Genomic DNA, 14,698 nt, shown 5'->3' with positions numbered 1-14,698 from the left:
TCAGCCTACTCAGTGTCTCTGCCCTTCCTCCAGCCACCATGATCCGGAAGCAGGTGGGAGGGTTTTCCAGCCACACAGGGGCACAGAGTTTCTGCCCAGGGAGGGGCATCACCTCGTTACACGCGTGTTGTGACCTGTTCCAGCCCCACAGCCCTGTGGAGGCTCTGTGCAAGCAGTATCACAAGCTGCTTAGTTGTTTATTGTTGCTTCAGGGCTATGGAATCACACCCCAGCTCTTGTTTTGATCCTGCCTTTAGCACTTCCCAGCCCCTCTTAGGGTCCCTTCCTTCTCTGGGGAGGTGCAGGCTCTTTCTTGGCTGCTGCTTGGGGTTTCCTCCAACCCCTCCCTTCTCTTGGGTGGGGGACAGCCTCTTGCACCAGATAGGGTTTCTCCCAGCCAACCTCGATCTGGCCAGACCCCCCTGTTACATGTACACAGACATGTACACACATCAGTTTCCTGAACACAAGCAAAGAAATTATTGAACTACCTTCAAATTTTCCACCGGGTTTAGTAATTTGTTCAACAATAGAACATTTCTTTCTTGCTACTGTTCTATAAATAAACATGCAATTCAAATCAGTTTTGGAAAGAGGTACACTATAAATAATTTAATAAATATTCTTATTTTAAAAACCTTATCTTTTCCAACCAGCCCATATTTGTCACAATATTAATACCCAGGCTAGAACAAACAAATGAAATCTGTGAATACAGTTTTGGAATTTAAAAAAGTACTAATATGAAATGTGTGACTTACTAAGATTCCCATTATGAATAACCATATACATCTAATAATTTACTTTTTTATATCTTCTTAGTTATGAATTTTAAGCAAATTTTATTTAACCAGAAGTCTACCCAAATAGGACACTCACCAAATTAAGAGAAAGCTTGAAATTATAAATTCAACAGAACTTCTGAAAACATTTTATTTGTATTTCATTTCAGTCAAATACTAATTTTCTAAATCTATAAGACTATCTCAAGTTCAAAATTGTAAATATTATTTGAAAAACTACTTTTAAAAAGTGATTGAAGAACATTTCAACACACAGTGATGCACAATTCTTAAATATTACATGAAACAGTTAAATACATATATGTGATAACATTGAAAATTCTTTATTTAAAAACATTAAGTTATTAAAATGGGTAAAGGTGACATAGTCAAATAAAATTATTTCCAAATTCACCACCTTAAAGAAAACATATAATGACATGGATTATAATATATACAAAACAGGAAATAAATCATCATCTGTCATTAATAGGAAATTTGCATGCTTTCAAAATATTCATAATTTTAAGTCAGACTAAACATTGCTTGGGAGAATGCTTCTTTTATACGGAAAGTCTCTTTAGAGGCGCTTTAAATTCCGCTTACTCTGGGCACTTCCTGGAAGAGCATCTTTTCTATTTCTTGGACCTGCTGCTCCTCGACTACATTCTTCCGACCCATGATAAGCACACAGACATAACACACAAAAGTCAAAACCGCAGGCCGTGCGGCTGCACAGCCCCCTTTTCTTATATGGCTGGTACTTAGCAGGGGATTGGCACCTTGGGCAAGGTTTTAATGCTTCATCATTAAAAAGTGTTTTGGCAACCTGCAGTAAAAGCATATATACAAATCTTCCAGTTTCATACAGAGAATCACTTTATTTCAAACTCTGTAAATATCTATTTCTAACAACATAATACTCACCTTAACATATTCTTCCTGTTTACTATGTGAGTGAGTAAGTGAAGAGCTTGCTATAGGTGTCAAAACTTCACCCCAAGGAGACAATGTTGAACCTTGTTCTTTCTGAGAACCTGGTGTCCTAGCCTGAGCTTGTACAGATCTTAAAGCTGACCGATTTAAAAGATGAAGCCGAGTGGCAGCATCCTGCACATTTAATATAGCTCGCTGTGGTAAAAGACAAGAGGGGTCAATATTGTAATATCACAAGTTCTAGGACAGCTTTCTGATGCACGCGTATTTAAATGTTTGGAAGTGGTTTCACACCACTAGAATTTTCTCCCTAAACCGTTCCTTTTTAGAAAAAAATGTTTTCTCTCATCTAACATTTAAAATTCAAAAAAATACATATTATGAATTTAAAAATAAATGTTGGCTTTAAGTTTGCATGATTGGTTATTTTTTTGTTTAAGACATGAGTTGGCAGACTTTTTCTGAAAAGAGCCAGATAGTGTATATTTCACACTTCTCAGGCCAGTCACAGCTACTTAACTGCCGTTTCAGCAAAAGCAGCCGTAGAGGTACGTAAGTGAAAGAGCAGTGCTGAGTTCCAATACGACTTAATTTAAAAGCACAGGTGATGGACAGGATTTGGACCAGAGACTGGAGCCTGCCAACCTAGGTTAAGCCAATGTTTAAGAAGGGATGACTCCTTTGTAAAGTTTGCTATGGGATATCATGAAATTCTTTGAAGGTTTCTTACCTTTGCCACATGTTAAAAGAATAATGGGCCTGGTTAGACCATGACACCAATTGGTTTGGCTGCTTTTTGCAATACTTGTAAATATTCAATTCATTTTTACCATTAAATGTTAAACAGTTTTCATATTTTAAAAGGAGACAAAGAAATCACTCTTATCTGAACTGGATTTCTACAGCCCTCAAATATATAGCCAGGAAATATTTTTAATGAGTAATCCTATTTTGTTAAAGTTGATTTAAAAAAAGTGTTTTTAAAAACAACTTGGCATTCTTAACCAATTATTAAAATAAAATGAACTGCAAGTGAATTTCCTCATGTGTCCAACTATAATTGTGTCCTCTCCCTTGAGAGTCCCCCTTAGCCAAGTTGGCTCCTAGCAGTGGGGAGACCTAAAACCTGAGAAACCACAGTAGGATAAACATAGGAAATGAAGTTAGCTGGTCATGAACAATTATGTGATTAATAGTTGAACAACATATGCATACATGTAATGGATGAGTATTGGTTTTCAGAAATTAGAATAAATACAGTTAAACTTTTTCAAGGACTCAATACATTTCTATATCACATTTGCATAAATGGTTTGCAGTTGAGGCCACAAGCACATGGCATAATAGCACGCTGAAATTTCAGTGGGTTTTGATGAAGTTGGTAAACAGTGTGTATGAGCCAAAATAGTGGATAGAGATATGTTGTTGAAGCAAATTTCAGTCACAGGAGAAAAATGCATTCATTTAACAAATATTTATGGCATACCTAAGATGCCAAGTGAATTACACAGTCCAATCCCTGTTCTCCTGGAGCTTGACATGCATACAACCATCTCTGAACAATACAAGGCAAAGCAGTTAACAAAGGCACATGTTTTTGAACATTTTCTGAAAAATTTTCTGAAACACAGTCATCAACATGCTACCGGAAAACATTTAAATGTGGGAGTGGAGTCACTTCATGGTCGCTCATTTCCATGATCATAAGAAAACAGTGCAGGACACAGTAAATTAAGGAACGCAGTGGAAAAGGTGCAGAATTCCAACTGCAGTGCTCATTCCCACTGCTGGGAAGCACACCTAAAACGGAATGCTGTTGCGCTAGCTGCTCTGTGCCTTCTAATTTTCATACACAAGGAGCTTTCAGTGATGTTATACAAGCATGAGGAAAACCATCTAACAACTTTGTTTTATAATTTTTGCTTTGGTTAATGATACATTAGGATAGCTCGGAGAGAAAGCAACCAGTCCACATTAGAATAAGAGGGCAAAGGACACCAGGAACGATGTCTCTGAGGAAAAGAAGGAACAGGTAGAACACCTGATATGTTGGGACTTACACAGAGGAGATTTCCAGTTCTGGTGGATAATAGAAGATGAATCAGGGACCTGTGTAGAGAAACATTAAGCAAAAAGAAAGAAACTGGGCAATTACTAACTCTGGGGAAGAAAGTTATATAAGGAAAAAAGGTCTAATCATCGTGTGCTGCATATTACAGTTGTCAAAAGTCATAATAATCTCAACAGTCTCATACTGTCAGCACTTAAATCTGACTCACTCCCACCTGGTGCAGTTATATTCATTAAGATAGGAGACAGGGAGAATGGCATTCAGAGGGAGGGGTAGATAGTAACAGTAGTAGTGGTGAGAGGTTAGAGAACAAACAATCTCCGTAGGAAAAATGCAGAGAAATAGCAGTACAGGCCTTCTACTTAGAAATGTGGGTGCAAATGTCAAAAGGAACAACTAAAGAGTTGAAAATGATTGCCCCAATAGAGAAGAATCAAGGCTGGGAAGCCATGGGGCAGGAAAATGTGTTTTGTTATAAACCTCATTGTCCAATTTGGCTTTTTTAACCATGTATCTCTTTTAGATACATGGTTAATACTTTGAAAAAAATTGAAAGTAGACCAAAATAAGGGGGGAAAGTTGAAGTAAGGTAAAACCTTTAAGAAACCAAGGTTTAAAAAGATTGGTGGCTAGGCTATACAGATAGACTATTTTCTTTAGAATTACCTGAAAGGTGGCCAAGCACAAACACGGGTTTGTTCCTTGTAAGATGTAAGAAATATATGGGCCTTAAAGTTTAACATTAATAGGTTCTGGCTTTAAAAAATTGTTTTCTAAGTCTGTCGTTAGTATGTAGGACGGCACTCTAAAGAGGTATGTTAGGAAGGCAATTAATACCTTCACTATTGTAAGCTCCCAAAGCCAGCAGCTGTGGCCAGAAGTTGCCAGGAGCTCTGAATAAGTTGTAAGGCAACTCATTACAAGTTAGATGGTAAAACTTCCCTTTAAAGTAAAACAAAAAGACAATGTTTTAGTTAAAAGCAGTCTGTAATATTTCATTGTAATGAGAAATCCACCAATCTGTATCTGGGTGTTCCTATTTGTTTTATGCCATGCTTCATCTCAATTATTATATTTAATTATATTAGAAATTTCCTTTAATATGTTATTAAATACTTTTTACTAAAACAAGGATAAAGGGGTGAACTGAGTTTCTTTTGATATTGATGCTTAAGAAATGTCTAAAAGTTGAACATACAAGAAATATGGGTACCAGCGTCATCAGATACCTATTATAGCAAGTAGCATCCCTGAGAAGAATCAGTTTCTGTAGGATTTCTCTTGTAACTTCAAAGCTGGACCTCAAATCTTCATAGGAATACAAGTCTATGACGCTTTAACAGTAGTAATCTGCCATGCTCACTCACCTCCAGGCCTTCATACATGCTATTCCTTCTGCTGAAACACTAGTCCCTGTCTTCACCTGGCTCGCTGTTAATTCATCATTCTGGTCTCGGCTGAGATGCACTTTTTCTGAAAGCCTTCTCTTGATCCCCAAGAATCCAACAGAACGAACTCTGGCCTTCCCCTACTTGTATCATCCATAAGGTATGAGCTCCAAGAGAGCAGGAACTGTGCCAGAAATGTTCACCATGGTAATCTAAGCAACTGGCACATAATTCCACTTAAAAGACTGAAAAAGAAGGCTGGGTAGCACAGTTGGTTAGTGTCGTCCCAGTACACCAAGGTTGGGGGTTCGATCTCTGGTCAGGCAGGGCACATACAAGAAGCAATCAATGAATGCATAAATAAGTGGAACAACAAATCTATGTTTCTCTCCCTTCCTCCCTCCCTCTAAAATCAATAAATTAACAAAAGAATTAAATTTAAAAAATGCTATAAGAATATGTAATTATGAACAGGATCCAGCATATCTCTGGCATTCAAATACTGCTAACAGCACATACAACAATATGTTCTTGAAGCTAAGTAGTCTACTCAACTCACAGTCTAGAAGGAAATGGAGTTTGGGAAAAGTACAGAGCATATGAGTGAATGTTTGCTAAATGGAAAAGCGTAAAAGAAAGGAAAACCAAATTAGGTTGTATAGCAATATGGGATTATTAGATATCTATATTTTAGAATATACTTTAGAAAAGTATTATATATGTTACCTCAGAATCTGTTTTCAGTTGTGCGATATAAAATTTCCTCCTCTGATTTGCTTTTCTATCTTGAACAATAATTTCACGCCAATTTCTGCTCACTTTCCAAACACTATAACAAAAAGATCAGTCCTCATATTGTATATATTAACATTTTCTGCATATGGCAATTTATAAGAAAATTCTTAATTTTGGACAGTAAATTTAAACCTAAAAATACACATTAAAAATATGACTTAATCTATAAAAAAAAGTAATCCTTCAACTGTTAATCTGGTCTTTCTATTCCTCTAATTTAAATAATCACTCAAAGACCATTGAAAAACAAAGTCACACATCAAGGAGGGCCCCAGGTTAATACCTGAGCTGTCAACACTACTGCTCTTCCAGCTACCATGGTTGCCTCAGTGGCATTGCCTCTCCCTAAACTGGCACGTGTATGTTATAGCAGACTGACGAATAGGAATAGGCAGAAAGTCACCCATTAATTGAGAAGAAATCAACTATAGATTGGCTGTTTGCCACAGGTATTTCAACTAACTATAACCTCAAATCATCAAGAATGGACACCACTAACATTGTACATACATTCTGCAGTACAGATACTATATATTTATAGGGTTAGGCAGGTGAGGTAGTTGTTAGTTGTTGAAATATGACTGAATATCAACAACTCCAAGTGAGCACCCAAAAGCATCATCTAAGATTTTATTTTAACTGGTCAGTATCCAAATACTCCAGCATATAAAAATAAAATTCTTATATCTCAGCCATGTCTTAATATTCATCTTATTTGAACATGTTTAAAAGGCATCACATGTAATTTCACCAGTCTGTTCATTATCCTACTTAGGTTAGACCAAGGACATTTCTGATCAAGTCTATTCAGAAAGGCTTATACCTCAATAAGTTTGTGGGAAAATTCTAGATTAGAAATCGGAAGACTCACTTGTGCATTTGGATCTATTTTATCTCCTTGAGTGACTATTGGTCAGTCACTTAGCTTCTCCAGAGCTCAGTTTCCTCATCTTCAAAATACAGTATTGGGCTAGATATCCCAGACTTCCAGCTATGAAATTCTATAATTCTCTGCAATAGCCCACAATTAATTTATGGGAGAAAGCTGCAGAAGGGCTATAATAGAAGTAATGTGGCCATAAAAACAGCAAGGACTCTATGATCCAAACTCTTGACATATCCCTATCAAAAAAGAGGCTAACTTTCGTGCATATCACCCCCCAAACATCACCTTGCAGAAACGCTGTTCCACGTGACTTCCTTCCTTCCTAGTTAGGCCTTGCCAGGGTCTTATCTTCTGATGGTCCTGTGACTCCCCAGAATTGCCAGTATGAACACAGTCTCAGTTTAGTCTTTGTAACCCTGGTAACTCACCCTCAATACTCCTAAATGCCCGAGTTTCTTGTTAGTTATGCAGTAGCACTCAGTACACTGAAATCCATAATCACAAATCCTTCAGTTTCTAATTCCTTGAAATTCCCAAAAGTAATTAATTTCCACTTCTGTGTTAGCAATTAAAATGAAGTAATCCATAATCCCTTGGTCTCTTCAAAGACCAAACCCTAAAATGAAAGCTAACCATTGTTCTTGGATTCTAAAACTTAAATAACTAAATGATATCCTTTGCATATTGTCATTTCTTAGTCACCATAATGCTTTACATTATTTATGACCAAGTATCATAACTTTACTCCAATTTGCAATCTGACAACAGGATGTGAACTACTAAATAAATCATTAAATAACTTTCATGGAATAAAGCTGGCCATCTTGAAAATCTGAAGTTCAACTTTTATAAACTCTCCTTCCAAATGATAGGGACATGAACTGTGTCCTGAAGAAGACTATACTGTGGCTTCTAAAGCAGGCTTTTAAGTGTAAGGAAGTATATTAGTAAGCTCTATCAGGAAGTTCACTACACCGTCTTTGATAAGGTATAGGACAACCAAAGATAGAGATAATAAAATAAAATAAACAAAAAACCGGATGACTACTCAGCTCACAGAAAAGTTTCCCAACTTAAATGTGATAAGAGGCTGTTTTATTTCCAAAAAAAAATTATTTCTTACCTGCATAGGCTTTCTGCAGTCAAGGAGTCTAAAACCACTGCAAGAATATGTTTTAAATTTCTGTATTTTAACTCTGTTAAGATGTCCAGTTTTTCTATACCCATTTTCTTGCCAATTAGTCCTGCAAGTACACACTGCAGCACAGCTATTTTCCCCCCATCCCTGTCTTCTGAGAATTCATGTGCACTATTGTGCTGGAACCGTTTCCTTTTGTTTTTCATAAAGAGCTCATGCACTAATTCCAAGGCTGGGGTGTTTGAGAAATTCTTAAAGCCTAAAATCAAATCCCCACTCTGACTGGCACTGCTGGGCTGACTTTCTGAGACGTCTGAAGCAGCTGCTGGTGTTGTTTCAGAGGCTGAGTGGATGATCTGACTTTCCTCTTCTGTCTCAGACTGTGAGCCTTGCTCCCGAAGGGTGGACAATCTTCTCAACCTTCCCAGGCGCCTTGACTTTCTTATGGTGTCCCTCACTTTGAGAGTTCCCTTATGTTTCTGGAGTTCTTGAAAAGAACTCTCCTGGTCAGAGAGGGAATCTTCTGATTTATCGAAGCAAAGTGAGTTAAAACCACTGTCTTCAGGTGTTGAAATATTGCCACTCACTTCAGATGGAGAAAGTCTTTCACGTGCCTTAAATTTAATGTTTGCTACGAGGTTACTTATTGGAGTCACAAATATATCCTCATCTGTTTCACAAGTTGTTCCACTACCAGAGGAGCCCAGAAGTTCAGGATATGTATTCTCATCATTAATGCATAGACTACTATCACTAAAGTCATGAGTGATAAAGTCTTTAAAATTATTGCCCTGAATCGGAGATATACATTCAACTTCAAACAAGCTACAGTCATCTTTGGAGTCATCGACTGTGGAAGTCTTCTGTTGAGAAAAATTAAGTCTCAATTTTTGACTGCTGGAAGTCACTTCTTCTGTTTTCAAAGTGCTAGTAACTAAAGCACTAAGATTATTTTGCCTTGGAAAACCTGAAGCACTGCTTGGAAAATTTTTCTCTAGGTTGAGAACTTGGCTTATACTATTTTCTAGAGAACTATTTTGTGATTCAAAGTCTTGCTTGAGAAGAGAGAAAGATACATCCAGCCTTCTGCGCAGTAAACATTTTTTCATACTGAGTTTAGGAGTTTCACAAAGTTCCGGGGGTTCATTATCCACTTCCTTCCTAGCAAAGACAAATCTCTTTTTTTGAGTAGGGGTCTCTAAAGGATGTGTTAAGCCCAGACCTGAAGTTTTAGGATGCTCATCATTTAATGTTGGGCCTTTTCCCGTGTTTCCAAAAAATTGTTTATCTGTATTATCCAAGCTGCAAGATTTCAACAATTCACTGTAACCACTATCTTGAGAGGAAGATGTGGAACAAAAGCCTCTGAGGCGGCAGTACTTGAAATTGACAGTGGGAGAGTCCACCTCATTTCCTGCTCCAGTTCCAGCCTGACCTGAATGCCTTTCTGACATCTTCAGAATCTGTTTCTAAAAAGTGAAAACAAATTTTATTCTTCTTTTAAAATTATACCACAGCTTATACCAAAATAATTATTTGTTATGAATACAGATAATAATGAAAATTATATGACAATAAAAAAGTTATTTTTACTTGACTAAGCACAGTCTAAGCACCATGCACAAATATTTTCTTGAACTACACTTGAGGAGAAAAAAATCTGGCAGCATTATTTTTACATTATTTAATTACCTCTGATTTTAACAGCACTAAAATACAACTATTTGTGGGAAATCCACCCTTTATAATGTTCTTGAAATTCTAAATAAAGAATTCAAATAAATTACTTAAAGAAGAAATGTGACTCAGTAATTATATCTGTAAGGAATGACACTAGCAAATACTTTACTCCTTAATTTTTTCAATAGTATCATCACATTCTTTCTTTTTAGGAACTCAAATTAAATTTTAACTCAAAGGAAGCAAAGATAAGAAACTTATCATTGATTCTGATACTTCTCTGGATTATTCAAAGGATACTAAGACTTCTGTCAATCTTTCAAAGTTTGTTCCAGACCAAATACGATTTTTCTGTATTAAAAGATCCTGGCAAGATATATTTAGGCTATAATAGGAAAGTAATTTATTTATGCCTAAGTTATATCAGTTAAATATTTGAATGCGTGAGGGTTTTTTAAATTGCTAAGCTAACTACAAAATGAAATGGTTTCTTTGATATAAAGATCATTGGAAGATCACCATTACTAGGCAAAGTATCTGTGTCTTTCAATCTATATTCCTTTCTAGTAAATTCCACACGTTTCCCTCTGATCTAGATCTGAGAATCACTGCAATGTTTATGCATGCTTACCAGCCAAGACTATCAACTTCTGCTTCCTATAATTTGTATTGTATTCTAAAATAACTTTTGTTTCCAAAATATTAATAAGATAGAATGTGTTTTGAAATTTCACCTCCAACCACGAAAGTCTCCCCGTCTCTGAGAATCATTCTCTTAAGTAACAGCTTTCACTCATGTCATTTACTATAATTAAGTGAAGGAATCTTTGTATAAAGTTAAAACAAATGTGACTATTCCACGACTTCACCACTAGGTGTCTCACCGTGCTGGAATTTGGGAAATGGGGATGCAGATTGTTAGAAACAAAGTAAGGATGCAGATATATATCATCCTCTCCCCTTAAAAACCATAGGCTACTCGTTATAAACACACAAAAAAACTTTCTTTTTCCTGTCCACCTGTACATTTGCAGTCGCCTCAAATGTGCTGTCTCTGTTGTCAACATGTTCTTCTTCCTACTACCCTACAAAAGTGGTCTCAAACAAAACTTGGTTCTTCGAAACTAATTTTTAAATCATTTAAAATTATTCTTGACGAATAATAGAATGCCCACTGACCTGCTTAATTTTACTGATTCAACAGTTCAGTGGTGAATCAAACAAGCCTCTTCGATATTCAGTTTTTAACACCAGACCCCGGATAAAGGGTTGGAAACACTCATCTCTACAATGCTGTTAAAAAAAAAAAAAACTCTCGTCAAATACTTAGTTTTTAACTATATTAAAACCAAATCTCCTTCATCTGTTAATGTGGAAAGTCTTACCATCAGAAAAATCTCGAGCTCTTAGATGTCAAAGTTATGTAGCCTTCCAAACAAGACAATCTCTCGCTTTGCCTTTAAAAGTCATGTCAAAGAAAGAGCACTTAAAGAGAAAACTTTAGTTTGAACAATTACTTGAACTGTGCGGTAGCACGGTGACTGCTAACATTTGAAGAGTACGGGAAGTACATGTTGCAGGAATTATTTCTAACACTTGGAAAGGCCTCAGTCACATTGAATTGCCTTCAGCTTTGCCGGACAACGGGAATTTTAACATCCTTATTTTCCCCAGCTAGTCAGCACTGGGGAAACTTCTCAGACGCGGGTCCCTGGAAGTGCGGTGTAGGCCGAGGCGCCGCCGTTCGCCCCCGAGGTGCTGCCCGCGCGCGGGTGGGTGGGTAACGGTCTCACCGCCGCGTCGCTGCCCGCCCTTCCGAGGCCAGGCGGGCGGGCAGGCTCGGCGGGGCCGCCAGGGCTCCGAGTCTGGACGCGTGTCACCTGGAGCGGAGCGAGTGACGTGGAAGGCTTTGAGGTGCCTCTCGAGCACCTGGAAAGCAAAATGGGGCGCGCGGCCGGGGCTGGGCGACGCCGGGAGGCCCGCTAGCCCGCACACACCCGGGCCCCCCGCTCCAGTCGACAGGAGACCAAGGGGCCGCCGCACCGACCGGGCCGCGGGGCCGGAGGGGAGAAAGGCAGCGCTGCCCGGTACGCCGGGGAGGAGCTACGGCCTCGCCCCCCGGGAGACCCGGCTATGGCAACCACCACGCCAACTTCGCGTGGGGCCGCCGCGTTCCCTCCTGGAGTTTGAACTGCCCGCCCGCAGTAACCGCCCCGCCCCGCCCCGCCCCTTCCTCCAGCTCCGCAGCGCCCCCACTGGCGGCCGCGCGCCACGCCGGCCCCGCCCCGGCCTTTGCTCAAGGGCTCTGGGCCTCTCCAGCCCACCCTTCAGTCCCCACCCAAAGCACCACGAGGGCTTCCGGATCTCATAGGCTCTTCCTCTCACTCTCGCCTTGGGGAGCATTACATAGAAAAGCTAATAGGTCCTACAGTGAATGCCATTAACAACAACGTAGCAGAATAGTCACTTGAAGATGTTTCCAGAGATAATCAAGCCTAAAAAGCAGATTACAAGCGGAGTGGACCCCTTTTAGATGAGAAGTACAGATGTACGCAGGATAAGGTCTGAGAGCCTAACTTGGTTACAGTATTTATTCCTGGACAGGATTACGACTAGTTTTTAGGCATCTAAAAAGGGATATATTATTTACTGGCCACCTATTATATGCCAGGCTCCATCCCTCTGCCCTTGGCAGCTTCTTTCTACTCTCCTTTTTCTGGAGGCTTCTTCTCTGCCTATTCCCTAAATGCGGTGTCCTGCCTCAGCATTTTCTTACTTTACCATTCTGTGATTCACCTTCAGAGCTTCAGCTATTACTTTTAAGCCAATAGCAGCTGCTACTGCCACTCCCCTCTCGCTGGACATTTCTCCAGCTGATTGCCCTTAGTCACCCCAAATGACATATATGAAAAATCAAGTTCACTAACAATTATAAAAGTTTGACTATTTACCAATTACCGGTTTCGTTACTGGAAATCCAGAGATGGGTAAGGTACAGTTACTGTCCCGAAGCAGCTCACTGGTATTAAGTGCTATAAATAGAGCAGAGGTGTCAAACTCATTTTCACCGGGGGCCACATTAGCCTCGTGGTTGCCTTCAAAGGGCCGAATGTCATTTTAGGACTGTATAAATGTAACTACTCCTTAACAGTTAAGCGAGAGCTTGGCGCTGCAGCCGGTGGAAACAAGGCACGGGGCCGGAGAAAACAAGGTGGAGGGCCGGGTTCGGCCCACGGTGTTGTGTTTGCCACCAGTGAAATAGAGGAACAGCGGTGGCACAAAGAAAGAGGGATGAGAAGGCAGAGCTAACTTCATAAAGTGAGGTGGATTTTGAAGGGCAAGTGACAATTTAAGAGGTAGTTAATAGGGGACTCCAAACTCAAAACAAAACGTGCAAGATCACTAAAATTCAAACAGTTGAAAGCATTAGAAAAACTAAATAATTTGTTATAGCTGGAAACTAAGATTTGTTTGAGGTGAGGACAAAGGCCAAGGATTGAGGGCCCCAGCCAAGAATTTTTGGGGGGTTGGGCGTGGTCCTGAGAAAGGACCTTTTTGTTTCCCTTTCTGGATTGGGTGCCATCCCATTACTAAACTGAGATTTCTAAAACTCATCTGTTTTCCACAAAATCTAATGCTTCTTTTTGGGACCATCCGGTTAAACATAATGGAAAACTTTTTCAATCACCACGGCATGCAAGCTCTGCAGATATAAAGATCACATTCAGGAAAAAAAAGGAAAACAGATTCATAGGGAAAATAGCAAGTTGCGCCTCTATAACCATTTTATAAGGCATTAAAAGCATTAGTATCCAAAATGGCAAGACAAATATTCTCATTTGGGAGGGACATGCAATGATGTCTGGCACAGAGTAAGTGTTCAAGAAAAGTTGGCTGTTACCATTGATAATAGCTTCCACTGACCATGCTCCTTTGTATTTTTAAAACACTGGTCCCTGCTGATGGGAAAGAGGGTGTTGGATCTGGACTAGCATCGAACATGAACTCTTACTGATATTTTAGATCTTCTTGCTACCACTTGTCATTACCCTACCCCTCTGTAGGGTCCCAGACCCATCTGTATTCTACCTGCATCATCCATTCTGATCTCCACAGGCTGTGCTATGGGCCAGAATCATCCTGATACCTCAGCCGGAGAGTCAGAATCCAGGACAGCTTACAATGATAAAAGTTACACTTTCTGAATTACTCCATACTTGTAATACTTCATTACCTAATACTTGTTGTGGGAAAACTTATTTTGACCGTTTTATTTAAATATTCTTCACTTTGGCTGAGAGGACAGGTACTGTGTAAGAGGGCTGATGGTCAAAATATTTATGCTCTATTTTAGCCAGTCTTTGGAGAAAAAAGCGGGAAACTCCACAGCGTTTCCCTGGAAATTAAAAAAATTGGCAGCTAGGAAGACTGGGAAGATCAAGAGAAATCTGTCGAACTGGTCTGTGGAGGTGCACCCTGTTGGAAGTCCTCCTGGAAATGAAAGGTGAAGCCCAAGGTTCTCACGTGCTGAATGAAAGATGGGAAAACAGTACAGCCCGCTTAAGACGAAAACAGACATAGTGAATAAAGGGAAGGTAGAAAACTGCTTCTCCTGTTAAAATGATTATTAACTGGTTAAGTTTTAAAATAAAATTTAATAACTTTATTTTCTGCTCTCTAAGTGAAATACCTGCTGTGAAAGAAAAGCAAACAAATGTAAGTATTGTGAACCCAACTGATATTGTCACTGAAATTCCGATCTATGAAAAAACACACCTCTACGTGGGACAGGAGGAGGGTCAGTGGCCAGCTACTGCTACCAAAATCCCTTAGCTTAAGTGGGAGTAGTTGGCGTGGTTACCCTCAGGCCAGCCTTTGCTGTAAAACGAGAAAAGAAATGGGTGAGAGGGTAACAGGAGTGGAAGAGAGAAAGAGTCGAAATGCAAAAACAAAATTATGATAGGGAGTGGCTGTTCTGCTGCCTCAGCACAGATATCAAATGAGCTTAAAAACATAACCTGA

The 14,698-nt window shown here is 39.3% G+C and overlaps 1 protein-coding gene across 1 annotated transcript; it reads right to left on the bottom strand.

The window, feature by feature from the left end:
• Positions 1-917: 917 nt before the first annotated feature.
• FBXO43 (F-box protein 43) lies at positions 918-11,159 on the bottom strand. The gene is made up of 5 exons (XM_045181690.2): positions 11,062-11,159; positions 7,982-9,465; positions 5,904-6,006; positions 1,710-1,913; positions 918-1,611 (listed from the first exon to the last, which is right to left on the bottom strand). Exons 1-5 carry the CDS (start codon positions 11,062-11,064, stop codon positions 1,363-1,365), a joined length of 2,043 nt encoding a protein of 680 aa, XP_045037625.2. The 5' UTR covers positions 11,065-11,159; the 3' UTR covers positions 918-1,362.
• Positions 11,160-14,698: the final 3,539 nt, after the last annotated feature.

This window comes from Desmodus rotundus, chromosome 8 (assembly GCF_022682495.2).
Source record: "Desmodus rotundus isolate HL8 chromosome 8, HLdesRot8A.1, whole genome shotgun sequence".
Classification (NCBI taxonomy): Eukaryota; Metazoa; Chordata; class Mammalia; order Chiroptera; family Phyllostomidae; genus Desmodus; species Desmodus rotundus.
This window is presented reverse-complemented; position numbering and strand designations above follow the sequence as displayed.